This window comes from Cucurbitaria berberidis (assembly GCF_010015615.1).
Source record: "Cucurbitaria berberidis CBS 394.84 unplaced genomic scaffold K460scaffold_2, whole genome shotgun sequence".
NCBI lineage: Eukaryota > Fungi > Ascomycota > Dothideomycetes > Pleosporales > Cucurbitariaceae > Cucurbitaria > Cucurbitaria berberidis.
Window position 1 is genome coordinate 3,066,709 of NW_024468936.1, and position 25,666 is coordinate 3,092,374.

At 50.7% G+C, this 25,666-nt stretch overlaps 9 protein-coding genes across 9 annotated transcripts; 5 read left to right on the forward strand and 4 right to left on the reverse strand.

Moving 5' to 3' along the window:
* Nucleotides 1-640: 640 nt before the first annotated feature.
* K460DRAFT_307930 (uncharacterized protein) lies at nucleotides 641-3,011 on the reverse strand. The gene is made up of 3 exons (XM_040930087.1): nucleotides 2,417-3,011; nucleotides 1,429-2,353; nucleotides 641-1,380 (listed from the first exon to the last, which is right to left on the reverse strand). The coding sequence occupies exons 1-3, from the start codon at nucleotides 2,900-2,902 to the stop codon at nucleotides 953-955; spliced, it is 1,839 nt and encodes a 612-aa protein (XP_040790633.1). The 5' UTR covers nucleotides 2,903-3,011; the 3' UTR covers nucleotides 641-952.
* A 304-nt stretch (nucleotides 3,012-3,315) lies between these two features.
* K460DRAFT_414688 (DNA topoisomerase IV, alpha subunit) lies at nucleotides 3,316-5,454 on the forward strand. The gene is made up of 8 exons (XM_040937693.1): nucleotides 3,316-3,702; nucleotides 3,753-3,964; nucleotides 4,011-4,077; nucleotides 4,128-4,236; nucleotides 4,287-4,373; nucleotides 4,424-4,504; nucleotides 4,557-4,625; nucleotides 4,672-5,454. The coding sequence occupies exons 1-8, from the start codon at nucleotides 3,434-3,436 to the stop codon at nucleotides 5,224-5,226; spliced, it is 1,449 nt and encodes a 482-aa protein (XP_040790634.1). The 5' UTR covers nucleotides 3,316-3,433; the 3' UTR covers nucleotides 5,227-5,454.
* An 870-nt stretch (nucleotides 5,455-6,324) lies between these two features.
* K460DRAFT_277988 (uncharacterized protein) lies at nucleotides 6,325-7,800 on the forward strand (the record flags this gene model as incomplete). The annotated part of the gene is made up of 1 exon (XM_040928215.1): nucleotides 6,325-7,800. One exon carries the CDS (start codon nucleotides 6,325-6,327, stop codon nucleotides 7,798-7,800), a length of 1,476 nt encoding a protein of 491 aa, XP_040790635.1.
* Nucleotides 7,801-8,423: 623 nt separating this feature from the next.
* On the reverse strand, nucleotides 8,424-10,154 carry K460DRAFT_393245 (uncharacterized protein). Its single transcript, XM_040935930.1, has 2 exons — nucleotides 8,513-10,154; nucleotides 8,424-8,463 (listed from the first exon to the last, which is right to left on the reverse strand). The coding sequence occupies exon 1, from the start codon at nucleotides 10,069-10,071 to the stop codon at nucleotides 8,821-8,823; it is 1,251 nt and encodes a 416-aa protein (XP_040790636.1). The 5' UTR covers nucleotides 10,072-10,154; the 3' UTR covers nucleotides 8,424-8,463; nucleotides 8,513-8,820.
* A 39-nt stretch (nucleotides 10,155-10,193) lies between these two features.
* Nucleotides 10,194-16,172, reverse strand: K460DRAFT_384285 (glycoside hydrolase family 1 protein; the record flags this gene model as incomplete). The annotated part of the gene is made up of 7 exons (XM_040935490.1): nucleotides 10,194-10,875; nucleotides 10,931-11,450; nucleotides 11,498-11,910; nucleotides 11,960-12,057; nucleotides 12,113-13,076; nucleotides 14,255-15,427; nucleotides 15,626-16,172. 7 exons carry the CDS (start codon nucleotides 16,170-16,172, stop codon nucleotides 10,661-10,663), a joined length of 3,930 nt encoding a protein of 1,309 aa, XP_040790637.1. The 3' UTR covers nucleotides 10,194-10,660.
* A 485-nt stretch (nucleotides 16,173-16,657) lies between these two features.
* Nucleotides 16,658-18,365, reverse strand: K460DRAFT_333740 (uncharacterized protein). Its single transcript, XM_040930890.1, has 4 exons — nucleotides 18,315-18,365; nucleotides 18,130-18,255; nucleotides 17,256-18,014; nucleotides 16,658-17,208 (listed from the first exon to the last, which is right to left on the reverse strand). Exons 2-4 carry the CDS (start codon nucleotides 18,224-18,226, stop codon nucleotides 17,033-17,035), a joined length of 1,032 nt encoding a protein of 343 aa, XP_040790638.1. The 5' UTR covers nucleotides 18,227-18,255; nucleotides 18,315-18,365; the 3' UTR covers nucleotides 16,658-17,032.
* A 226-nt stretch (nucleotides 18,366-18,591) lies between these two features.
* K460DRAFT_414693 (uncharacterized protein) lies at nucleotides 18,592-20,508 on the forward strand. The gene is made up of 3 exons (XM_040937694.1): nucleotides 18,592-18,651; nucleotides 18,784-19,521; nucleotides 19,604-20,508. Exons 2-3 carry the CDS (start codon nucleotides 19,011-19,013, stop codon nucleotides 20,254-20,256), a joined length of 1,164 nt encoding a protein of 387 aa, XP_040790639.1. The 5' UTR covers nucleotides 18,592-18,651; nucleotides 18,784-19,010; the 3' UTR covers nucleotides 20,257-20,508.
* Nucleotides 20,509-20,971: 463 nt separating this feature from the next.
* On the forward strand, nucleotides 20,972-22,950 carry K460DRAFT_375002 (asparaginase-domain-containing protein; the record flags this gene model as incomplete). The annotated part of the gene is made up of 3 exons (XM_040934724.1): nucleotides 20,972-21,041; nucleotides 21,088-22,346; nucleotides 22,684-22,950. The coding sequence occupies 3 exons, from the start codon at nucleotides 20,972-20,974 to the stop codon at nucleotides 22,948-22,950; spliced, it is 1,596 nt and encodes a 531-aa protein (XP_040790640.1).
* A 1,377-nt stretch (nucleotides 22,951-24,327) lies between these two features.
* Nucleotides 24,328-25,532, forward strand: K460DRAFT_281221 (NmrA-domain-containing protein; the record flags this gene model as incomplete). The annotated part of the gene is made up of 2 exons (XM_040928476.1): nucleotides 24,328-24,956; nucleotides 25,163-25,532. 2 exons carry the CDS (start codon nucleotides 24,328-24,330, stop codon nucleotides 25,530-25,532), a joined length of 999 nt encoding a protein of 332 aa, XP_040790641.1.
* Between the last annotated feature and the right edge of the window lie 134 nt (nucleotides 25,533-25,666).

Consider the following 25,666-nt stretch of genomic DNA (forward strand, 5'->3'; position numbering starts at 1 on the left):
GCCGAGAATACAGCGAAAGAGAAGGGCACCGTCTGCAGGTACAGGGCGAGTATTTGATAAGGTTACAGTGGCACCGTTTTGTCGTACGTCTCTAAGGGCGCTTACGCTCCGGGCCGACCATGGTCTGGTCAAAAACTTGGCCTGGAAGTCTTCACCCCGGCTTTGTGCATCTCAAGCACATCGGTTGTACCAAGGCCCAAAATCTGGTGTCTGCTGCCATAAATTTACCGGAGGCGACACCAGACCCTGCAATGACTTGTGATGCAAATCACTCCTAAAGACCGACCAAGACTTCCTATTCTTAGTCGGTCCACCTTCACATTGCCTTGTACCCGCAGTAGAACTGTATCATAGCGCGAATACCTCCAGGCTACCCTATTCCTTGGGCCTTCTTTGAGAGGCAGCTTGGTGCACCTAGTGGCGAATGCCAGACGGTCTACAAATTGAAATTATATGGCTGCTCATCCGCTTACCCGCGTTTCACCTGACATTCGTTTGGCGGTTCGTAAGCGCTGATAGAACGCCATATTAGATACCGGTTCTCTTAACCTGAGGTAAGCCAGCATGATTCAAGTTAGGCTGGTTTTATGGCAAAACACGAGGACTTCACGTCAAGATGATCTCGATTTGCACATGTGTTGCGAGTATGAAAGTATTTTGCGTAGATATACTCTATCTCATTCGCTAGAAGATGGATTTTCCTTGAACATCCATCCATATACTATAATATAACGCCGAGGACACCAAACGCTTGACGAAACGCTCAATAGTGATGATGATTTGCACGCCACACCCTAACACCTAAATCCCACCACTGAAGCCTGTCGAACCAACAAGCTCTGCTTTACACTATACCATCCTCGTAAATATATGGCTCAGACATGTTGTACAATGAAGATAGATCTGACACTCTTAACGCCGTTGATACACTGCGGCAATTGGACAGAAATAATCAGTTGTTGATCAACACCCAGCGCTTCTCTTTCTCAGTAGGTCCAACCCTTGCAGCAACTACACTCAAGGTATTGGTGATGGCATCTTTGGGAAGTTTTGGGAACATCTTCTTCAGGGCTTCGACCATGCCAATCTTGGTAAGATCTTTGCCCTCGATCTCCGCTTTGAAGGCCGGGAGTTGTTCAGGTGGAATCTGTCGTTTTGCTTTGGTGGGTTTGGAAGCGGTGCCGGACGACGGATTCTGGGGAGTGTTCAGAGTGTTAAGTAGGCCATTCATGGTACGTTGGACCAGCGGTACTCGTGGTGGGTTCATGGGTCCTTTACTGGGGATATCTTTGCTCGGGGTCGAAATAGTCGCTGTGGAAGGAGTAGGTTCGGGTGTCCAGTACGTCGTCGAAAAGGGATCAATAGAGCGCAGCTGCGGTCCTAGCACATTGTTAGTTGCATCCTATTGTATCTTCTCGGAACACTTACCAAGTAGAAAGCCCATCGTGAAGTCCTTGAAGTCTGTGCAGATGGCTCCTGATCCGTCGTTCAGTCTGGACACCTTGTGTGCGTCCTCCCAACACAGACCAGTGCTGACAGGCACAAGGTCGCCACTAATATGCCGCCGCTTGAGTTGCGGATCTTCCTCATCATCAAGGAAGCCGTCCATGTCGTCTTCCGCCTCTTCGTCGGCGTCATCCTCACCATCAGAGTCAAGGTCTTCACCTTCTTCAGGCTCGTCCCACTCGGCTTCGGAATCGTAATCGTAGTCAGTATCTTGGCGCAATCTAGCTAGGGGGTTGCGGGCAAGTCGAGCTGCGTCCGCATCCGTGTATGATCTAGTGTATGTCCCATAGTATGGCGGGCGAACATCTTTCTCAAAGTGAATATACTTCATCGGGATGTCGTTCAGCATATCAAGTGGTTGTCGTGAAGTCGCACCCTTGCCATCAGTCAAGTCGATGGGACGATCGGTTGAGCCATAAGCACATTCGACTACTTCAACGATCGAAGCAGTCGGCCAACCTCGACGGAGTTGCGATGGAAAGGACGACTTCAAAGTCTCCAGCGTTATGGGCTCCATATGAACATCTTCTTGTGTGATGAGCTGGTCCAGTCGTGTTTGGGCGGCCTTGAGTTTGACTGAATCTTCTAAGAACGCGTTTTTCGGGGCCAGAATGACGTGCGCAGCTAGGTTGAAGGGGAGAAAGTATCGCTCGTAATCTGATTGAGCATTTTTGACGATGGTCTTCTGTGGAGAGGGCGGGCCTAAATTAGTACTATTTCCAGAGGCATCCGCTGATAATGATACTGAAGGTGCGACAAGGTTCTGAGTCGAATCTACCACAGCTTGTCCTGCATTCACTCCCGCAACTTTCGGCTTCACGAAGAAAGCATTGAGCTTCATTTGGGCCTAGTATAATGTTAGCACCAAGCTCCGCGAAGTCACCAAGACAGCATATGCCAATGAACCTACCCGCTCCTTCTTTGCCTTTTCTTCCTCCTTTTGTTGCTGCTCTTCTTCTCGTTGGCGTTTTTTCTCGTCCCGTTCTTCGATCTTCTTGCGCTTCTCCTCCTCCTTCTGTGCCTTCTGTTCAGCCTTGAGCTTGTCCTCGGCGTCCTTTTGTGCTTTCTTGTCTGCCTTTGCTTTTGCTTTTGCCTCCTTTTCGAGACGTTGATCGTCCTTTTCCTTCTGTGTCAACTTCCGTCTCTTGGCGGGTTGGGGTGTACTGCTCGAGGCAACCGCGGCCTGTGTGGACGGAGCATGGTTGCTGCTATCTGGTGCGGTTGAGCTCGGGGTGGCTCTTTTAAGTGGTGATGGTGTTCGAATATGGGAGAGGACTGAGAGTGGTGTAGAGGCTTCTGATCTGATTGCTTTGACCGGTGTTACTGGAGGCTCAGGGTCCTCCTCCTCAAGAGGACGCTTTTGAGGGGATGGCGCAACAGGCGTTGCATCCTCCATGATTTAATTCAGAGTCGTACAGTTGAATGATGGTATGTGAGTCTGGGGTACTTCCAGGGTTGTGGTTGCGGTTGAACAAATAGCGTGGTGGTGTCGGCGGTCGATGAATGGAGAGGAGACGCGACTGGGGAGGCGCGACGCGTTGCGCGTGGAAACCGCGGGCAGTCGATAGGCGTAGTCTTGGCAAAATACATAGTGCAGTTTCCTACTTGGGAAGGTGCTGCTCCACCATCATCACAGGAGCAACCTCACATCACTTCCAATGTTGTATCATTCAACTAGGCCTGAATATCTTCGCGGAGCAATGGAGTTGTCGGATCGTAGGCGCATTGAGGTTGAAGTTACTTCGCTACTGCGCCCGTGGCTCTTTCCACCTTGTGCTCGCCACCTTCTGGAACGCCTCACCAGCCCATCGGACTGCCAGTCCACCAGTTTCAACGTTTTTCACTGATTCCAAACTATCATATTTCAACTGGAAATGGTGCTTTCAATTGTACAGCTGCCAGCGCGTGGTAATGACCAGTAGTTAATATGAATACCGACGACTTTGAGGACATGCTATTTGGCGATTTAGCTTCGCAGACCTTTCCCGACGATGCTTTAAGCAATGCTTCTGAAGACGATATTCTCTTTCCTCTGGCCGAGGACGACTCTATTCTCTGGGAACTACAGAACAGACCACAGCTAATGCCAGCGCCAATAAAAGAGACACCCGACAAGCACAGTATTGACACAGAATTCAGCCACATAGAAGTCAGATCTAACACCAAACTTCCTACCCAAGCACCGCCCCGCGACAGGTAATGGGTCATCCTCTGCATCACGCTGCGCGCGACTGACTTCCTCGCAGGCATTGGGTCATAGCTCGCGTAGAAGCTATGTTGGAAAGAATTGTGGATGGCCTCCTCGAAGAAAGCGAATCACTCACCATAACGCTGAAGTCTCGAGCAAGCCTTTCTCGAAGACGGACGAATGTTCTAGATAGCAATGGCCCACCTCCTGAGCCCAAGGAACGCGATATCAGCTTCCCAGGCGCTAGTGCGCAAGAAGCATGGAACTTCAGTTGGTACATCCAACGTCTGCGGCGTACGCGCTTACAATGCTCCAGCTGTGCTCCTGCGGATACTGGAGCTCGTTCATGGTGCCCTGCTTGACGACACAGTCATGACTAAACGGTACTCCCCTTAACATTCAGGTTAAGTAGATGCCAACTTACTCAGCATAGAGATATATACTATCGACACCCCGATTTGTTCGTCAAGCAATCGGTTGTTGATCGATATGTGGACGATCTAGCATGTACCTTTGGCATCACTAGATCTCAGTTGAATATAGTGCGCTACATTTCCATTTAATTATTTTCAATGGAAGGCTAATTGCTTAGACTGCCGCTGCAAAGGGGCTAGTCGCGGGCAACTTTACGCTGACGCGAGAATGTGGCCATCAAGTCAACGTCAAGAACGATAAAGAGGTTCGATAGTCATATGCTGGCAAATTTGTATGTACTGATAGGCCATCCAGGGTATGCTCATCCCTACAGTTGGCGATAGGGATGCACTAGATTTGACGTTAGTCCAATGGATACTCGTCATAGAGAAAGAGGCATGCTCTACTCAGTCCACGGTTAGAATTTTAGCTAAAGAAAAGCTTGTAGGCGACATTTCGAACTCTGCTGAGCTCCTCACAATGGGAGTCGTTGGGATCATGCGGAGTGATCTTGACTGTAAGACCACTACATTGCCCCTGCACATCTACTCACAATTGCATAGGCAAAAGGATACCCCGATATAGCTACAAGAAAGTTCCTACGCCAACTAGCGGATTGCGCCCCTTGCATCCCCATGTACGCGTTCGTAGACTTGGACCCTGACGGCATCGCCATCCTATCCACGTACAAGTACGGCTCGTATCGCCTTGCTCACGAATTTGTTGCACAGAAGGAAGCACCTGCAGTGGGCTTGCCCGACATCCGCTGGCTCGGTGTAAAGAGAAACCACCTCAGCCGAACTCCGGTAGGCGAAAGTGACACAGGCACAAATGTGATACCTGAACTCCAGGGTCTCATGAAGCTCTCGCCCCGCGACCGCACGAAGGCGGCTCGAATGCTAGAGTGGGATCTTTGCGTCGAGGACGGGCCGGAGCAGGGTTGGAGACAAGAGCTACAGACGATGCTTATGCTCAATGTCAAGGCAGAGATGCAGATACTGGACGAGCTGCCTGGCGGTATGGTGTCATGGCTGAGCAATGAGCTCGATCAAGCTAGCATGCCGGTGTCTATACAGTGGATCGAAAGCACTGGCTCAGACGATGGGATGCTCTTCTGAGGTCTTTGGGAACACCTCCGCATCACCGTGTGAACGCTATGTCTATCCTCCCCTTTTCTCCTCATTCTGCAAGCGACATGCTACAAGACTTGTCGGCGGTAGTATTGCAAAGTCTTTTAGCACCTGTAGCCCTACTTTGAGCTCGATTCGGTACGTCTTGAGAGACCAGAAGCAATGCGAACAATGTGCAACTCGATCAACATGTCAAGGCGTCTGGCCGCTGTCTGTGTGACGGTTGTGTAGTAGAACTAACAGATTGTCCAATGGTAGAGATCGGGTCTGTGGTAGGACTGCGGCAAAGTATTGCAGGGCCCTCAGCTAAACAAGTTAATTAATTCTGATTTTTCTAAGCTAAAAAGTGCAGCACTTTAATAAAGCTTTAATTTTTTATTTCTTTGCCTAATATTAATGCTATTTAGCTATAAAATAGCTAGTAACTTTTTTTAAAAAATTTACTTTTATTTAAGCGCTTTTTTATAATAAATTAAAAATATAAACTTTAGCTTTAATTTAGCTAGCAAGTTTATTTTTAGCAATAGTAAGTTTATATAAAGCTTTAATATAAGTAAATAAATAAATATTGTTTTTAAGCTTATATTAGTTAGCAAAATTAGCTTTATTACTTTTATATATTATATAAAATTTATAAATTTAGCTTTATAAAAATTAGCTATAGTATTTTTATATAAAAAAGTTTTACTTATAATTTTAAATGCTAAATTTATATATAAAAGAAAAAAGCTGCTTATATTAGCTTTATAAAATAAAAATATAATTAATTAATAAAAATAATAATTAGTAAAAAATAAAATAGTAAAATAATTACTTAGGCAGGCGTTTTATATAAAATTAGATTTAGCTAAGTAGCTGTACTAACTAAATAGCCTACTATAAATTAGTGATAAGGCTAGATCTTGCACGTGATTGCTATTGACCTTAGGCTGAAGGATAGCTTCGGGCAATAGAGCGATCTCGCCAAGCGTGTTCCGTGTTCGCCAGCGCATCCTCTCGATCACCGCAGCCCACGTCTAACAACTCAGACTGCGTCGCATAGCGGCCATGCATTGACCTGCAGCTCCCAATAACGCGAAACCCACAATGCCCGACTCAGCGGCGAATTCAAATGCCCCGAGCGACCCGTCTCAGACGCCCGCTCCTCCGCAATCTTCTGCCCCTCCTACGAACCACCATGCCTCAGCTATCGCGGATGCCGATACCCTCCCGCCAGCATTGACGCCTGCAACGACTACCAGGCAGTCGGTGGCTTCAGGTGTCTCTTCGACACTGTGGGAGAGTAACATTACGCCCACATTCAACGCACAGCCTATTCTGTCCGACAGCTCTGTCCCAGCTATCCTCACCCACACACCTTCCCTCGATGCACAAGTAGGCCCGTCTAACCTGACGGCCAGTGTAGGCTCAGTGCCTAGTGCTACTACGACATTGACGAACACGCTCCCACCAACACAGTCTGCCGCCCTCCGCGCCCTCAATGCCCCCGCATTCCACTCGTCGCCCGCGAAAAGCAAGTCTGCGAAGTCAACGTTTAGTCGAACGACTGTGACGAGCCAACCGGTCGTAGTACGCACATACTCCGCGTCACGCCACGCTTCACGCCCAGGCTCTGGGTTCAATACACCACGGTCTTTCGCTATGAATGGACATTCCAACGCCTCTGCTCTGTCGGCAGGCCTGGCAGGCAGGAGCGAGCAACTGCCTTCTATAGACGACTTTTCCTTCTCTGCCATTCTTCGTGCTGTAGACCCAGAGATTAGGGACGCCGTCGACGCCATTGCCGAGATCTGTGCGCGGAGTAGAATGAGTCTGGCGGATGAGTACGATGCGCACTTGCCCCCACAGGGCGAGATTACTGGCGCCGGGCCTGGATGGGCTACGAGCACAGGAGCTTTGGCTGGACGAGGTCGGTTGTCGAGAGTTGGTCAGGGATGGACAGCGGCAGACAACACGCTAATGGCTGTGCCTGAAGCAAGCAGCTCGAGCGAAAGGCTAGCACAAGAAAGCAAGATCAGCAGCAGCAAAAAGAGGAGCCAGTCTGCGTATGGCAGCTTGAAGAGTGTAATCAGTGGTGGTAGTGGGAAGAGGAAAGCCATCGATGGCGATACATTCCGTGATCAAGAAGTTGGCAGCTCAAAGCAGGTGGAGGCACAGAAACAACAAGGGCCTGCGTGGACCGTCCATGCTCCATCATCAACTCATCCGTCCATCACGCTAGTCACATTACCAACTGCTTCGAAACAGCTTTCCCTAGCAACGTCGACGGCTCTAGGGGACGTCTCAGAAGAAGCTGTAGAAGGATCAAGTACTCGGCCTCACACAGCGTTACCACAAAACCCATATGCCCATCGTCGAGGTGTTTCAACCTTGAGCCTCCCAGCTTCAAGAACACGATCCATAACTTTATCCTCCATAGCCTCCTGGCTACCTTGGCCCCGGCCCACAGATCTCAGTTCAAGTAATCAGCAAGAACTGACAAAAGCGGAAGCTCGCTTAAGAGAAATGCTGATGTCGTCGCAAGCCTTGGGGAAGGGCAAGGCTACAGTGAGCGTGGTTTGATATTCCCTTCACGATCGCATTTCATGACTATGACCAAGGTATACCCGGTCAAGGAAAAGCGACACACCCAAAATGAAAGGGTCGTGTTTGTATTTGATTGTAGGAGGCTTTCCACATTTCGCTCTGATGCTACGATATACCGGATATGATACATGACTTACGATATATGACTTATGATACACTGAAATATATACCTCTTAACTCCCCGCGTTACCGCTTTAACACTGCGATATTCCTGACCCCCAGATCAGAGACTCGCGAGCCAGCGTGCTTTGAAATGAAATTAAGTGCTGTTCGTGGATGTACACCTACATGTGGGCTTCATTCCACCGACTAAAGAACCGTCAGCGCTGGGAAATCAAGTGTTCCAGCTTTCGCCATCTGGGGACGTTCAGTAACCTACTTATAAGGAGGACTAGTAATCTTTGGACCCCTTTTGCGCCCTGCAGAGCCCCATGTACCTACTTTGTTAGTTGAGGCTGTACTTAATATTATCTCACTGATATAAAGACATTAATTCTACTACAGACGATCATCACGGCCTCTCGATGAACTAGTTTAGTTAAAAGCCATATATTATGGAAGCTTTACTAGTTTAATATCATAATATTATATTCTTAAAGGTGCACTGTAACGCGCCCAAACTACACTTTTGTACTCCTCCTATTTGCTATGTTAGATACTATACTCTTGCTAGCGTTGCTTTACTTACGTAGGAAAGAAATGAAGGGACAGAATGTGGCTGCTAATGACTTGCGGATGCGCTTATATTCACTCAACAGGCCGTTATGGGGGAGTCGTTAATGCTGAAAGGGAAGAATTTCGATAGTCGTAAGCGATGTGCGTAGGAGCCCTGTTCCAGAGTCGTCGGTAAAAGTTCGGACTGAGAATACGTAGCTGTTAGTATATGGCTCTCTCTCGCTCGAAGACTTGATTCGGTGCATATCGTTGTCGGGGTGAAACGAATGCCAGAGGAAGTTGGGATGGAAAGCCTTGAACCGACCAGGCCGTGCTGACATCTTACATGCCCATCTCACTCCTTATGACCACTGCACCTCTCTCGGCCTTGAACTTTGCCTCCAAACTCCCAAGTCCGCACTTTCTCATATCTTTTTCAGAGCGGGACCACATCCACTTGACCACGTCGTCTTCTCCGTCACAACTCTCTTCTGCGGGCAACCTCCTCGCAACCCGTTTCTTCCCAACCCAGAGCTCTACCAAACGCTCGATATTTCCAAATGCTGACCGCGCAATACTGTTCTCCGCTTCCACTCTCCGAGTTTCGTGTTCCTGCCACAACCCCTTCCGCGTTCCCTCGCTTTGGTCTGGTACATCCAGCCAGTTTGGTTTCCTGTGGTTTTCCGGGTCCAAGATTGGCATGCTGGAGAGTCGCAAAGTCCTCAGGTCTTTCAGCCCGTCTCCTAGCAGTTTGGTGATATCACTGGCACAGAGAACATCGCTGGGAAGGGAGAAGTGGCGGCGGGAGAAGATCCCACTGTCAGTTTTGATGCACAAGTGTTGGAGGTGCGGGAATGTGGCGGTAAGATACTGGACCTCAGATGCGGGCCATTTGGATGTGACTTCAAAAGATGTGAGCTTCGTACTGAGGCCGGAAGACGGGTGCAGGTGTTCAGCCATAAGGCGGCACTTTAGCTCTACGTCCGCCGTGGGCTCATGGCAGCGAGGAGGCTTGATGATCAAGTCTTTCAGATTCGGACAGTGGCCTGCTAGAGATGCGGCACAGTTTGAAACAATTAGCGTCTCCATGGAAGGTAAGAGGAAGACTTGATGGTCGATATCTGGGTCACTGAATGCCGAAATCCGACAGTTCACGTGCGTGTGAATATGTAGAAACCTGAGCTTTTGGAGGCTGTGCATGAACTTAAAAAGCTCAACATCATGACTCCATGCATAAATGTCGATTCGGAGCTTCTGCGCATTGTATTGAAACCTCGGAAGGTCTGGTAGTTCTTTGAGGGGTAGCCACATATGCAGGTTTTTGAAGGCGTATGGCGCAAATAGGTCGCGAAGATGGCGGTTCGTGCATATCAAGGACTTGATGGGCGTCGTTCGTTCGCGGAGACGGCGTTCGGCGAATGACAAGCTCTGGATGGGTTTATCACTCTTTCCTGTTCCCTTGTCGAGGTGTTCGTAGATCAAAAGCAAAACATCGTTGTTGAGGTCGGAGAATGTGATGGTCTGACTTGGCGACGACTCTGGTATTTCTGGCAGGCGTCTAGCTCGTGTAGCGGATCTCAGGGTCGGGGCCATTGTGCTTGCATGAAGAGTGACTATTTCACGTGAGGAGTTCTAAAGCGCGTACGCCCTAGTTGAGCTATCGCTTCTTTTGTGAAGGGAAGTTTGTGAAAGAAAAATGGATGGAAGTTTGTTGGGGAGAAGGCTGAGGGAAGCTACCCCACGTTTGTACACCCTTATTACCTGATTGGGTTAGCTCACTATTAGCGTCCCGATGGTAGGTTCTCACAAGTTGCCATGTATCAGCTTCCAGACTTGTTCAGCTCTTCCCATATGACAATATTTCTCTCTTGGATGACAACACACTACTGCGATCTATAAACCAACAAACATACAGTGGATTGACCCCATCTGCGGCCAATGAGACAGGACACTCCACTACATTCGTAATGTATGATGATAACGTGAAAAACTATGCACGTTTGTGAGAACCCGACAATGCACCAAACAAAGACTCAGACAAACCCAGGCAGATCCGTTCTGCTATACCTAGGTATCACCTATGCAATCCACCGGACGCCGAGTAATGCAAACACCAATCATGTAACGGTATCAGCCCGTCGATCCTCAAGGCTTCCGTTTGAGATCTAGAGGACGAACGAGATTAACGTCCATAGCCGTTACTCGGCCCACTTCCACTACTCGAAGACAGCGGCAGTGCTGAGGCTGGTTTCCATATCATGATCCTGGCATCATCGCCTGCGGAGGCGAATACAGTGGGGTCCTTGGGGTGCCATGCTACGCTATTGACACAGCTGGAGTGTGCGTCAAGGGCTTCGATCAGCAGACCGTTAGAGCGCCAAATGTAAACCCTGGAATCTAAACATGTCTATCAGCAGCCGTCTCAAAGGAGATGAGATAGATGGAGACGTACCTTCACTTCCACTAACAACGAAGTTCTCATCTGCGCCACCGAATGCGGAGCGGATGATGAATTGCCTCTGACTGTGCCCCTCGAATTTCTGCACAACCTCGCCAGACTCAATTTCCATAAGCCGAATTCTATCCTGATCCTCGCTAACCAGCATATGACGGCTATCTGCACTGATACTCACGCTCGTAAGCTTACCATCATCAAGCTGCCACTCACGTAACCTCTCGTAGCTCTCGAGATCGAATACGATAATTGAGCTCTCGGACACGACTACGAGCCGTTGACCGTCAGGCGAGATGGCGAGGTCGTTGGGGCGGATTTTGTTTGGGGGCGAGGAAGGGGATGAGGACGACGAGGACGAGGAGCTGAATGAGTGGATGAGATGGCCTGAGAGGTCCCAGATGGCGCAGCCTAGTTTTTCGTCTTGGGAGCCGATGATGACGTGTTTGCCAGAAGGCGCCCAGGCGGCTGTTGTGCAGGGGTAGGTGAAGTCGCTGATGTATTGTATACATGCGCCGGTCTGGTGTGGTCAGCTCAAGTTTTTTTTAAAGTGGGCGTTAGACATACCTTGACATCCCATATTCGAGTAGCGTTCTCCGGCTGCGCACAACAGGTTACAATCTTCGAATCGTCGGGACTCCAAGCGAGGTGTGCTACTCCTGAGCCCTGGTGCTCATCGAGCTGATGTATCACCTTGTACGTGTTCGTTTCGTAGATGATAATAGTTGCATCTTTGCTTGTTGATGCCATCTTCGTGCCGTCGTTTGAGTACTTCAGGAACCACACCTCATCCTTGTGGTGTTTGAGCTCGAGAACAGGTTTGGTAGGGAAGTTTTCCCTCTCGCAGTTGTGGTCTAGATAAAGTGATGGCGAAGCGGCTGTATTGTGATAGAGACAATTCGCTATCCAGCTATCCTTGACTTCATCTAGAAGTATAGATAACCGATGTTCCGGGATCATGACGCGAGGAGAGATGGACTCTGTAGCACATGAGTACAAGTGTTGGGATATTTAAAGCTTGTTGCTTACTTGAAAGTTCGGAAAGGAGATGCGTCCGCGACTCGCCCTGGGCCCCGTCCCACTGCGCTTGATGCCTCAGGTCCTCGGCAGACTGGCACATCATTAGACTGGCAGTTGTTAGCCTGAAGTATCTACCAGGAGACTCCAATGTTAGCGACTCACCTTGAAAGAGCGTGTAATCTGCCAACATCTTGATGAAGCGGTGTGAGCTCCTGCCTGAGCACTGTGAGCGCCTTGGCTAGTTCTCTTTGCTCTAATAGCTCCAGGTATTTCTGTTGCTTCACCCAAAACAGCATCTCGTCCCGATTCACACCCTCAGTAAGCGTCAAGCCTCCTGAATGCTGCGAATGCGGTCTCGACCGCGACTTCCCCCATGACTTGCCATACGACACATCCAGACCGATGCCTCCGCCACCATCATATGTGTTGGTGCCAAATAACAACTCTTCAGCCTCAGTCCAGTCGCCATTCAGCACGGAGGTTCGAAATGACGCCACTGTCGGCCCTTCCAACTGAAAGCCGCTTTCCTTGCACAAAGCTCCTGCAGCACTATGATAGCCCAGATCCGTCAGACTCTGTATCAATATGCGCGTAACTTCTTCCCTGTCGTGGCCAAAGAATGTCGTAGGTACTGCACTGCGGTTCGCTACCGGGCCGCCATTGGTGTACGAGCCGTTGCTCTCGGCGCGCGCATGCGAGTCTCCATTCTGTACTTTGCCCAGGGGTGACCTGGGCCCGGATGAGCGTGACGATCCGTTTGTGTAGTTTTGCGAGGGTGAGCGAGATGGTTTTGAAGTGTCGTTGTCAAGGCGCATTGTCCCGTCTGTTCTGCGCCTGCGCTTCGAGATATGGCGGGTGGACCGGCCTGCGTTCCGGCGTGTTGCAGGACCCTCTTCCGCTTCGTCGCTCTCGGAGAAGCTGTGCCTGCGCTTCCCGGCTGTAGTGTGATCGGACGGGTCTGGAAGGGTGGCGTCTGTCTGTTCGAGAGGTCTCGCGGTGGGTTCGGAGGTAGTGGGATGGGCAGAGATTACTGGGGAAGTAGAAGTTGGGGAATTCGGAGTGGCTGGGCTGTCGGGGGCGATTAGGGGAGAAGGGATCGGGGTGGTTTCGTCTGCCAGGACGAACGCTGGGGCAGGTTACCCGCAGATGACGCAGGTGTTGAAAGGTGGCAGCGCTGTGCCTTTGGGTGGCTCTGGATTTAGGATTAGGTAGGCACCATCGGAGGGCTAGGAATACGAGGAAGCCGGAGTAGGGCGGCTGTACGGCTTATGTAGCAGGCGGTTGGGCAGGTGGCAGTTGTGAGGCGTGGGGCGAGCTCGTAGTAGAGCGCGCGGCGGACAATGTGACGAGCGGAGAGATGATGTAGAGACGTGAGCGGTCGGTGCGTCTCGAAGCCTGACTACAGAGCTCGGTGGAGCTCCACGGAAGCTTGGAGCGTCGTCTGTGGGGGGTTACCAGGCTTGCCGTGGCTGTCGTGGCCGTCGTGGGCGCGTTCGGCCGTGGTAGAGTAGCTGGTCGTATGTAGACCCTCCAAGCGGAGGCTGGCTAGTAGCTCACCGAATGCGTTATATCGTCATCCGCCAACTTGGCAGGCACGACACGACCGTGTAGTGGTAGCCTGTTACAGTGCGCGGGACAAGCAGGTGGAAGAGGGTTTGAGGGCAGTAGGCAGTAGACATTTATCGAGGGCAGTCCAAGTACATGTGCACGGGTTTGTCTTGCACGTCCAGCTAGCTACCCCGTCCATCCATCCTGCTCGGATGGACCCGTGACGATGCTTATCAGACCAAGCTAACCACCTACTAACTACCCCATCGCCTCTCCCGCGCCCCGCTGTAACCGCCAGCAACGTTCGATACAATGAGTTGGGATCTGTTTATCTCTATCTTTGTCACATCTTCATCATCACATCTTTGCAAGTGGCATTGTTCGTGAAGCCTAAACAAACGCGACTACGCTCAACACACGTCGCATGAAACAGATTACGCACTGTTCTGCCGAGGAGCCAACCAACCGCGCTCAGGGAATGCCACTGCGCCGCTAATGGTAGTGCCTCGTAGCGTCAGCTGGATGGTGTGCATGGCAGCAGTCACAAACAGGAAGGGCGACGTTGAAGCTTGAAACGTGTGAGTGTGTGGATACTGCCATGCTGGCGACTATAGCATCACTTGCCAACATGATGTTTCAAAACGAGGCTCTGACATTATCCATTCCATCTTCATCCACATCTTGCTGCTTAGATCCTCATGGTCGCGTTACTCCCCGCTTCATGCTCCTTGAACCAGTTCAGAAACTGGAAAGCACTCGCCTTCGGAGTCCTCTCCAAGCTTGTATAGTTCACGTATTGCACTCCAAATCTCACCGACATACCTAGCAACCACTCAAAATTGTCGAATATAGCCCACCCCCAGGCGCCAGTAACGTTCACCTTGTCCTCGTGGATCGCCAACAGAATGTTGTCTAGATACTGCTGGAAGTAATCCGCTCTCTTCAGGTCCCAGAGCGCAGAATTAAGATTCGACCATTGTGCCTCGAATGGCTCGGCGAACCCGAACTCAGTCACGACAATGTCGGGAATGGAAGGGAAGAGGACCTGCGTGATATGCTTCAGGAATCTGCGTACGCCGGAAGGAGCAGAGTAGAACCAGCTCATCGCCGGATCAGCAGCTGGTCCGATAGGGAATCCATTCGGTGCGATGCTCGCGGAGCCGGCGCATTCAGGGAACGCAGGGTGTGAGCGGTTACTCGTGCAAGCTTCAAGACCGCCACCCACCTCGAATGCGAGGAAAGACGAATACGGATCGATAGCGTAGAAATCGCAGCTGCCCTTGATCAGGTCCTTCTCTTCCTGTGTAAGTTCCGGTAAGATGTCACCCAGCGTATCCTTGAGGCTCTGGGGATAATCGCCATCTGTCCACGGCCCGCCAAACCATCCAATGCTGAAATCGAAATTTCGCTGCCGCGCGATCTCATCGGCAGGTGACGTGCTATTTGCCTCGTAATAGTTTCCCGAGTTCTTGAATGTGATCCTGCCACGGCCCTTGAACTCCCCATGATACCATTTTGCCACCTTCGCATGCGCAAGTAGTGTATGATGACCACACAGGAATCGCGCTTTGTTGCCTCCCGTCACACCGTTTGGCGCGGGATAGTACTTGCCTGCTGGATAGCCCGCGTACTGCCAATTGCAGTACTGTGGCTCGTTGATGGTGAACCATTCATCCACGTACGCATCGTACCGCGTGATGACGAACTTTGCGTAGTTGAAGAAGTCATCGACGATGCGCTTGTCTGTCCAGGCGCCATACTCGCTGAAGAGCGCCAATGGTGTATCCCAATGGAATAACGTGACCGCGGGCAGGATGCCTTGGGCGTGCAATTCGGAGATCACATCGTCGTAGTGCGCAATCGCATCCTCGTTTACTGAGCCGTGGCCGAAAGGGAAGAAGCGAGGCCAGGAGAAGCTGGGACTGAAAGCTGTTGCTGTTAGCCTCAATTGTACAATCTCGTGATCTTTCTTCCGCTGCTTTTGAACTTTCTCAAGTTCGCTTTCGGATGCCCTCGCGACAGCATTCAGCTAACAATGAAGAATATAGATACCCTGAAGAAATTCAGGCTGTTATAGAATATAGTGGGTGCGTCCATACCATACGCGTTACCCATATTAAAACTTACCTCTAACACCCAAGCTCTTCAGCCTGGCAAAATCCTGCTTATACAGATAGTAGTGACTAGCAACAACATCACCCGTCGTATTATCCGCCACAAAATTCGGCACTCGATGCGCCAACAGATCCCAAATACTGGGTCCCTTTCCCTCATCTTTCGCCGCGCCTTCGATCTGGTACGCCGAAGAGCTCAAGCCCCATCGGAAACCCTGTGGCAGCTTCAGGTCTCTAGTCTCTGGATATGCGCTGCCAACTAAGGCGTGGTAGTATTGGGGGTCTGGCCGTGGGTAAGAGCTGGGCTCTGGTGTTGGAGAGGGCGTGGATGTAACTGGTCCTGTTGCGATGGGACCTACGAGATCCCAAAGGGATGCGAGAGCGTTGGGGGAAAAGTCGGTTCGTGTAAAAGCTGTGGGTTGTGCAGATGCATTAAAGCTTGATGTTGTGTATCCAGACGGCAGCGAGAAAGAGACGGTTGCTGTGCCATTGCTTTGAGTAGCTACTGAGGACGAGAGGAGGAGAAGACCAAGAAGAGGATTTCGAAACAATCGAGCCATTTTGACGAACGTGAGCGGAAAAAGGAAAGAGCGATCAAGGGAAGAGAGTTCAGGAAGGTACGAAGGAAGCGGTACTTCCCTTTATTACCTTGAGGACCTCTAGCCTCACTGTACTGTACCAGGGAGCTCCTGTACCTACATGATCTCGCGACATATTCCATGTCATCTGACGAGCATTACCCGGAATTATCTTCTCGCATGTAGGGAGCCCCTCATAAGAGCGCTCAAATGCATCTTGAACGTGCCGGTGTACTGGGTATCGGGAGTCCACAAGGTTGTCTGTTGGTCAATTGCTCAAAACTAAGGCAAGCTCCAAGCTGTGCCACGGCGCATGCCTTCATGTACTACTTTTGAAGGAGGCTAAAGGACGTCATCGGTCGACAGCTTTTCGGAAGAACCGGGGTGAATGTCCGTGTCGGAAGCGGTATGGCACGCAGAGTCGAGCTGTGATTGGTGGATGTACATGTTCTAGAAGGACTACTATTGCGGGGAAGGTTTGCAAATCCTTAGCATTACACTGATGTTCAAGTGTAGAACCAAAACCGTCGTCTTGAAAATCTTACGAGTCTTCCTAGTAGGATAGGTCATTGTGTGGCCGGACCGTATGCCGAATCTTGGCCAGAAGCACATTGCGACAGGTGATCAACAGATGGAGAAGATGGGTGAAAGAGATCTATGCTGGATCAAGTGGTCCATTTCATTGAGCAAAGCTTAACTTTTGGTTTACCTAAACGCTCATTCTAGATTCGTCAATGGTTCGTGAGGTTATTCGAGCTACGTGAGCTGTCCCAGGTGCATGATTCGCCTCAGTGGAGACACGAGAAAGCGATCATGATGTCGTCATAGCAGTAAGATATTGCTTAAGCCTTACGCTGTTTCTTCGCAGGCGGCTGTGCTGAGTTTCGGCCCTTGCCAACCAAAGCTCGGATATCAACCTCGCTGTCAGAGTCGCCTTGGTTTTCAGCATCCGAATCTTCATCCATGACATCGAGCTCGGATAACTCTTCGTCATCCTCTTCCTCATCAAAGGTTGCCTCTGCGACTAGTTAGAATGGGGCTTCGAAAAAAAATTGTTGAACGTACTGTAGTACTTGATGGCGTTTGGCCACATGTCCTCCGCGATGATGGTAGCCACTTCGTCTCCGCCAGGGAAGACTTCGATTTCCTGGTAGTCTTGAGGATCTTCTTCATCTTCATCATCGTCTTCCACCTCTTCTCCCCGCTTGATCTTCTCCAGCTTGTCGTTGTCCTCCTTTGTGACCTGCTCTGACTCCTCGGCACTGACCCATCTGTACCCGGACACGAACGCAAAGATGCCGAAGAAGCTGACTGACGCATCTGATGATGTTTCGATCTTCTGCGCTAACTCTTTGTATGCTTTGGTCGTGGCTTCCTTTTTCCTAGCCTCGCCGTTGGATGTGTCGGCTGCGAGCTTCTTCCTCTCCTCGCCCAACTTGCAAGCCGCATCGGTGAGACCAGAGGTCAGATCCTTGCCCTTCTTCCAGTGGATCTTCACAGGCTCCGAAACCAGGCCTTGCCAATCCTTTGTCCTCCTGAACCAAAACTTCTTCTCTAGCACCTTATCCTCGAAGTACTCATTCTCCTTGAAACCGAACTTGAGCGAGAAGCTGCGCGGTGAGCCTTTGGGGTCGTCCAGCTCGAATCGAGAGACTTCGAAGCTGTCAAAGCACTCTGCGAAGACCTTGGCGTCTGAGGGTTGGATAAAGTTGTCGATTTCTGGTGGCGCCTGCTCGAAGACGAGGGTCCAGAAGTGTGGGATATTGGCAACGAACTCGGCGCGCTTCTTATAGAGAGGTGCATGAAGAGCTTCCGCCTTGCGGACTGTATCATGTTAGCAATGGCCCGTTACTCCGCCTATAGCTGATATTCATAATAGCTCAATCTACAATGGCATGCGCTAGGATGGCCAGCGCCGTAAAGTGTCTGATATACTTACGAATCTCTAGTTCGGCCTCCTCAAACTCGGTCTCGAGGACACTGAGCTCCTCAAACCTCGCCATGATGTCCTCGGGGTTTTCGTCCATGTGGTCCATGTTGCGCGAAATGACTAGAATGGATATATCTAAGGGAAACGGGCTTTAGTATAGTTTCTAGTGGAATCGCAGAATTCAGGCGACTCACTTTAGATTTCAGATATAGACTTGGAATGTTCGTGTAGATGGTGACGGAGTTGAGCAGCGAGAGGAGTGCGCAGCCAAAAATTTCCTGGGAACTGCTGCAGGGATCGGAGCTTGAGCTCCACTCAAGCTCGAGCACAGATCCGCAAATAGCGGAGACATCCCGCCTTCCACTGGTCATCCATCAGCCTTCAGCCTTCAGCCAGCAGCTCCAAGCAACAGGCAATTGTTTCTTGGTCTCTACGTACAGATTGCACCCTTAAAATTAAGACCTTTCTCTTCTATGCAGCGGGTGATGCTAGCTCCATAAAAACCTACCGCCCTCACTGCCCACATTCCAGGTAGGTTGCGCTCAGCAATGCCGGAATCTCCTCATATACACACGCTACTGTTAAGTAGCAGTTGTAGTAGCGTGAATACATTCAGGCTACCCTAAGATGTAGTGGCAGTTTTACCCTAATTCGTATATCTAGCGATGAAACACCTTACCTAGGTAAAGACATGCTTTCATGCACACACTTTCTCTAAAGCGTTTGTTGCAGTCATATACACTCTACAAACGCAGTTCGAGGTGGCTGTGCGCATGTTAAGCAGGCAATACCTACTTTCTGTCCTGCGCCTCCTCTTTTACTCTTGTACAAACCACAACGCCTGACTGTCACTGTAGCTCACACCTTTGTACCCTTCTTGGTTCGCAGTCATGGGCGGTCTGGCGTTCGCAACTGTCACATCCGGCAACGGGCAGCCACCTCACATCCCTCGTATGCCGCCAGAGCTATACAAGGCGATCTCAGCAGAATGTCAAGCAAAGCTGAAGAAGCTCTTCAACCATGTCGTCATCCCTCGCGACGCTCCAGCGAAAGTAGATCACGGCGATGTCGATTTCCTGGTCGAAGGCATACTACCTCACACCTTGAGAAGCGATATCTGGACAGCCACCAAGAACATCATCGGTGCCGAGTTACATCTGCCCCGCGGTGACTCTCACTCCTACGCTATTCCCCACCCAGAAATTCCGGATGCATACGTACAAGTAGATGTAGAACTCTCGCCTGGAAACGATACGCCTGAAGGAGCAGAGCTCTTTGAGTGGACAAGATTCATGAAGGGTGACTCGGACCTGCTGCAAGTTATTGGCGTCTCTCATCGACCCCTCGGGCTGACTTGCAATGATCGTGGTCTACACGTCCGAGTTGAGGAAATTGAACCGTGTACGTATACTCTATATGCTCCCATTCGTTGACCTTTTCTCTATTGTACTCGCCTACTTTTACTGACTGTATTGCACTGTAGACAACAAGAAGAAAGCGCTCGTCTTCTTAACAAGAGATCCGAACAAAGCCATGGAGTTCTACGGCTTCGATGTGAGTAAATACTGGGCTGGCTTCACAGACGAAAAGGACCTGTTCGATTGGGCTTCCAGCGGAAGGTTCTTCTCTCACGATATTTTCGAAAGTCGCGTTGAGAAGTCAAACGATCGATCACGGCAAACAAAGCGGCCCATGTACCGACGTTTCGTAGAACAGTACATGGCCACACATCCAGATCAAGGCAACAATAATGCATGGACCCGCCAGCAGGTTCTCCACGAAGCCCTTACCTACTTCAACAAGCACTCCGAATATGACGCTATGATGGAGGAGCATCGTAGCAAAGAAGCTGAAGAGCAGCTGTGGAAAGACATTCGAGCAATCCTGCCCGTTGAGGGCAACTCATTGGCGCTGACTTTGAAAGGTTTGCGGCGCTGGGTGGTCTTCCAGAACGGCGAGCCGCAAATCACATCCGAACCCAACTTGGAAGAGTACCAGTGGTGGGTCAAGCACATATCAGAAGAAGATAAGGGTAAAATCATAGCCTGGGTAAAGGGCAATTGGGAAGAGGTGAAGGCCCTAGAAAAAGCGCGAGCGCGAGCTGCAAAGGAAGGTGCAAAGACGAAATCGCAATAGAAAGGCAATATCTCAGTTCCTTTCAAGGTACACAGTAGAGCCAAGAAGTACTCGTGATTTACGGTATGCCATATCAAGCCAAACTGTCTAGAGAATGACGCAACGTGTATGTACCTAGGTAGTAGATCGCGTGGAGTTGCTTTGGCAAACACCAACCGCATCCGCACATGGAGGCGAGGATCAGAGCTTTTCTTCCAATGTGAGTGACGTAATGGTCCCGACCCTTCCCGTAAATTAGAATTTACAGGCCCTAACTTTTATTTTCTGGTATGATGTGAGATGCATGTGCATAGGTCGGCCGTGCAAATTTTCAGTTTCGAAGGGGTAATGGATGGTAGATAACAGTTTTGAAGGGGTAAGAAGAATGGCCAAAGTGGTCCCTATTCGTTAAATCTGCAGTGCGCTTGATGCTCGGCCCGATCGGGAAAGCAGGACCTGGACCACGTCAAGTTCTTCGACTACCAATTCAAAAGCTTCATAAGCGGATACTACGCCAACTTTGATCTGTTTTGCCAAGAACTGGCTCCACAGTTGTTCTTATCTTCTTTGTGTGTATCGTTCTGCGGTACCGACGGATATTGAACTCACTTTTTGCTCGCTTACCACACTACTGACCGCCACGTTCGACCTTTGAAACACCTAACATTTCCCAAACCTAAAGTTTGAGGGATTTCAACGTCACACTTGGATTGCGAGTGGCGAGAAGGGCGACGAAATGGACCACGATCACGAACAATTTCCAGAGCTTTCGCTTCCAGAAGCACGAGTTTTGATCGTCATCACAGGTGCGATCCCGGCCATGAAAAGCATTCGGTGGCTAATATCCAGCAGGCGGCACAATATGCATGCGAAAATCCGCAGACGGCTTGGTACCTGCAAGAGGATTTTTGAAAGCCGGACTCGCGCCAAGGCCCGTGTTCAATGATGGATCCTATCCTGAGCCTCTCGAAATTGTTACCGATGACAAAGGCAATAAGAAAGCTGTCCAGAGTTTGAGAACGCCTGTCAGCACATATCAACGCAGAGTCAGGTACTGCGTACTGGAATTTGAAAAGTTGCTCGACAGCAGCTCCATCGATTCTACGGGATGGGACCAGATCGCGAGAACCGTTCAGAGGAACTACCGGCTGTTCGACGGCTTCGTCATCCTACATGGAACTGATTCTCTCGCCTACACATCCTCTGCACTGAGTTTCATGTTTCACAATCTGGGGAAGCCAGTCATTCTTACCGGATCTCAGGCGCCTATGATGGAGCTGCAGACCGACGCTCAAGACAACCTATTAAATTCCCTCATTATTGCTGGCCATTTTATGATACCGGAAGTATGCCTGTTCTTCAACTTCAAGCTCTTCCGAGGAAATCGTGCTACCAAGGTATCTGCAGAAGACTTTGATGCGTTCGGTAGCCCTAATCTTCCAGCACTGGCGACTATTTCATCAACGAGGACCAACGTCTTATGGCACAGGGTACATCGTTCGACAGACCTCAGTCCATTCGCTATCCAGACGAACTTAGACACAGGACATGTGGCTTGTCTCCGCGTCTTCCCAGGTATCACGCCTGCAATGGTAGACGCAGTTCTGCGCCTAGAAGGCCTGAAAGGGTTGGTGCTGGAGACTTTCGGCGCCGGGAACACCCCAGGAGGACCCGACAGCGAGATGACACGAACCTTGGCAGATGCAGTCAAGAGAGGGATTGTAATCGTCAATGTGACACAATGTTTGAACGGTAGCGTCAGCCCGCTGTACGCCCCAGCAACCATGCTCGGTCGAGCCGGTGTGGTATTTGGGTTGGATATGACGTCGGAAGCAGCGCTCACCAAGTTGGCATACCTACTTGCCCTACCGGAAGCTACTCCCGACGAAGTCGCGAAGCGAATGGCAGTATCCCTTCGCGGCGAACTAACTGCGACAACAAGAACTCACTTCGAACACCCGTCGAGCGGTTTCCTGACTCCAGAACTCTCGAACCTTACAGCACTTGGTTATGCCATCCAGAGGGGTGACTTACAGGACACGAGAGATATCATTCGCGGAGAGCCGCGATGGCTACTCAACGACTCCGACTACCAAAAGAACAATCCTGTGGTGAGTGACGTTCCATCTGCCCTCTATCCAGTCATCGTCTCAATGCCTATCTATACCCTTCGTGCTACCTTCCGCATGAGCATCAAGTCAGGATTTTCATTGTTCCTGCATCAAACAAAAGCTCCAATCGGAAGCAATCGTTTTGCAGCAATCTGAGACTGTGCCACGCATTCCTCTTTATCTCGATAAACAGACGAGAGGCCGTCGGGCAGGTAACGCGAACAGCCAACAGCTGCTCAGCGGGAATACCACCCTGTCGCTTATCTATGCGGATCAGGAGCAACATTCTTCCGTACAATGATGCAAGATTGCGTTCTCTACTGACAAGGTCTCGTAGCATCTGGCAGCGACAAGCCCAAATGTCGAAATCCTACGTGATTTCCTTGCCCAGGGCGCCTCAGTGCATCTTCGGAATGGAGCAGGCAACACGCCACTTTTCTTAGCTGCAGCTGCAGGGTTACAGGAGCACGTACGTGTTCTACTCGACGCTGGAGCGCATCTTCATCCAAATGAGATAAGTGCAGCAAATCTACGTGCGTTGGAGGGCGACGGCAACGCTGCGTTATGGGAACTTATTATTGGTTCGAATAAACTCGAACGTTGAAGTTTGCTTGGACCGCGGGTAATCTGATTGATGCATGGCGCCTTACGATGTCGCCATGCCTGGCCCATCGGTCCCCAGTGTCTGGTGACGCACTAGGATCAGCCCGGGATAGAGATCCAACGCCCAGGAGCTGTAGCATTGGGTTTACGCGACAGTAATCCAGTGGCTTGATGGCGTTGTTATCAACGAGCTGCTGTACTGTACAGATCCGGGCCGGGAAGTTGTCGAGGTTCGAGACATACAGGGAGCACACACCAAAAACAGCAAGATGGGCAAAGCAGTCAAGGGCAAGCTGACAGACGCTAGAGAGTGTTGGGGGGTACCTCGGGAGCCTGTTTTCGGTTAGTAATAGATATAACACTTCAAGTAGCTCTATCAGACTATCAGAGCACGTTTTCCCACCAGGTGACCGTCATGGTTGGCAACCATGTAGTCGTCCAAAGGTGGACCGCGCCGCTGTTGACATGGGCTCACTAATTCCGTCATCCTTCGGGCCTCTCCCGGCGGCATATTCTCTTGTCCCTGATTTTAGTGCTCCCCGCAATCGAGTTGTGGACAGGCCCTACCCCTCATTGAATCATTTGCATCACAAGCAAAGTCTGAGGTGGACCTCGTCTACTGGAGTAGCCTACCGCGCTTCCTGCACTGCAAAGATAGTGCACGTTGCTGTCTTGGATAGGTCACAGATTTTTCACTTATCTCCCCCTCGAGTCGAGCCACGGACCATGAGCTGATGGGAGCAAGACTCCCGTTATGACGAACATATTGGGCTGACCTAAGTACTCACCATGGCCTCCCGGTCTCAGCCAGGTGCTTGAAGGAGCAGAAATTGGGACGCTCCACTTCCTATTCGTTCTCATACCAAATTATTATGTAATTTCTAGTGACGGGCCCGAAAAGTGACACAGAAAACGGGCGAGAATTCAGTTTCTCCCGCATCTCCGCCAGGCGACATTGAACTTGGCATCTACTCTTTAACTTATCCTGGCCCGTCAGGTTGACGGCTTCCACTTTACAGCAGTTGGGCCCAAGGACCTCCATTCTTGGATACCGCGAGTCACGTGCCTCTGGCCCTCAGTCGCGCTACCAGGCCCTGCTACCAAATCTCTTTGTGCGCTGCGAAACCATCCACTCCACCGCTATCTGCTATCTGCTATCGCCGTCTGGCCACCACTGCACTACAGCCGAAAACCCAGCAGACCGTCACTCGGTGCTGTTGTACCTTGGCCCTGTTTGCCATATATCAAGCGACATCCCTCCGGAGACGACCCTTCCTTCACTACTGGATGCGACTTTCTTAGCGGCTTTGCAGAGGATCTTCAAACCTTATCGAGACTTGTTTCATCTTTTCGTTAAATCGCCATCACGGACTCACGAATGCAAAGGACGGTCGTTACCATCAACAGCAATGGCCGCCAATCGGCGAGCTTCATTCGGGTGGCTGCCGCATTGGGATGGCAGGTGCGCGCGCAGATGCGAGACCTGAACGGCATAGTCGCACAAGAGCTATCCGAGTTGGAGAATGTTACCGTCTACATTGGACGCCTGGAGGACCGAAAATTTCTCGACAACTTGTTCAAGAGCGCGCAATGCGCTTTCATAAATACAACGCATTGGGGAGATGAGGTTGCCATTGGTCGAGCTCTAGCCGACGCGGCGAAGAAGGCCGGCATACAACACTACATCTACTCGAGCATGCCAGATCACTCCGTCTTTGGCCACAACTGGAGAGCATTACCATTATGGGCGCCCAAGTTCACAGTCGAGCAATACATCCGCCAAATCGGTATGCCCGCCACGTTCGTCTACTGCGGCATTTACCACAACAATTTCACCAGCCTGGACTTTCCGCTATTCCGCATGGAGCCCCAACCAGATGGGAGTTTTCTGTGGCAAGCACCCTTCCACCCTGAACAACCACTGCCGTGGCTAGACTCGGAGCACGATATAGGCCCTGCCATTTACCAGTTGTTCAAGGAAGGCCCCCGAAAGTGGAATGGCAAGCGGTACGTGTTTTTCTGCCTCTGCATACTTCGGCTCCACTTGACGCGAGCACACTCCACATGATTCGATCTCGTGGCGACTCTTGCCCTTTTCATATGTCAAGCTTTCCACTCTTTCTAGCACGATTTTACTTGGCTGCATTGCGCAAAAATCGCAACCCACGTGCTGCCTGCACGTGCTGTTGAAGATTACGTACTGACTGAGTCAGGGTACCTCTGGCGTTTGCCTCGATGACTCCAAGGGAAGTCTGCAAAGCCTTTAGCAGTGGGCTCGGAAGGCCGGTGCGCTATAAGCGGGGCCCCATAATGATCAACGTTCCCACACCCATCGGATATCGGGAACACCTTTCCGCACTCGAGTACACCTTGGGAGAAAAAGGTGCACCGTACTTTGGGCCCGACCTCGAGCCCGCTGTGCCTAGCGTCGCTCTGGAGCTATGGGAGGGCAACCGATCAATGGAGGAGTACGCACAGGAAGTGTTCCCAGTAGAAGAGGCCGCTAACGGCCTCACCTGGATGATGGAGGTAGAGACACCACGCCGCCAAGTTGAAATCGACTTCGAACAGGTCAATTGCTGACTACTGGCTTTGTCTTCCAGGGCGAGAACTTCGAGCATTCAAACGGTGTCGTGGGCCTGAGCGAGCAATTCAACCAAGCCAGGCTCTAATTTCTTCCTTATGGCATTTCAACTTCCATTTCCATCGGCGTCGGG

What these genes read in the sequence shown, in the direction of transcription:
- K460DRAFT_307930 (XM_040930087.1), bottom strand. Translation starts at nt 2,902, where the DNA reads ATGGAGGATGCAACGCCTGTTGCGCCATCCCCTCAAAAGCGTCCTCTT. An exon ending in AAAAGGCAAAGAAGGAGCGG is followed by an intron (nt 2,354 to 2,416) that starts GTAGGTTCATTG and finishes ACATTATACTAG; the next exon opens with GCCCAAATGAAGCTCAATGC. An exon ending in CACGATGGGCTTTCTACTTG is followed by an intron (nt 1,381 to 1,428) that starts GTAAGTGTTCCG and finishes ACAATGTGCTAG; the next exon opens with GACCGCAGCTGCGCTCTATT.
- K460DRAFT_414688 (XM_040937693.1), top strand. Translation starts at nt 3,434, where the DNA reads ATGAATACCGACGACTTTGAGGACATGCTATTTGGCGATTTAGCTTCG. An exon ending in CAAGCACCGCCCCGCGACAG is followed by an intron (nt 3,703 to 3,752) that starts GTAATGGGTCAT and finishes ACTTCCTCGCAG; the next exon opens with GCATTGGGTCATAGCTCGCG. An exon ending in ACGTCAAGAACGATAAAGAG is followed by an intron (nt 4,374 to 4,423) that starts GTTCGATAGTCA and finishes TAGGCCATCCAG; the next exon opens with GGTATGCTCATCCCTACAGT.
- K460DRAFT_393245 (XM_040935930.1), bottom strand. Translation starts at nt 10,071, where the DNA reads ATGGCCCCGACCCTGAGATCCGCTACACGAGCTAGACGCCTGCCAGAA.
- K460DRAFT_333740 (XM_040930890.1), bottom strand. Translation starts at nt 18,226, where the DNA reads ATGGACCACATGGACGAAAACCCCGAGGACATCATGGCGAGGTTTGAG. An exon ending in GGAGGCCGAACTAGAGATTC is followed by an intron (nt 18,015 to 18,129) that starts GTAAGTATATCA and finishes AACATGATACAG; the next exon opens with TCCGCAAGGCGGAAGCTCTT. An exon ending in AAACGCCATCAAGTACTACA is followed by an intron (nt 17,209 to 17,255) that starts GTACGTTCAACA and finishes AACTAGTCGCAG; the next exon opens with AGGCAACCTTTGATGAGGAA.
- K460DRAFT_414693 (XM_040937694.1), top strand. Translation starts at nt 19,011, where the DNA reads ATGGGCGGTCTGGCGTTCGCAACTGTCACATCCGGCAACGGGCAGCCA. An exon ending in AGTTGAGGAAATTGAACCGT is followed by an intron (nt 19,522 to 19,603) that starts GTACGTATACTC and finishes ATTGCACTGTAG; the next exon opens with ACAACAAGAAGAAAGCGCTC.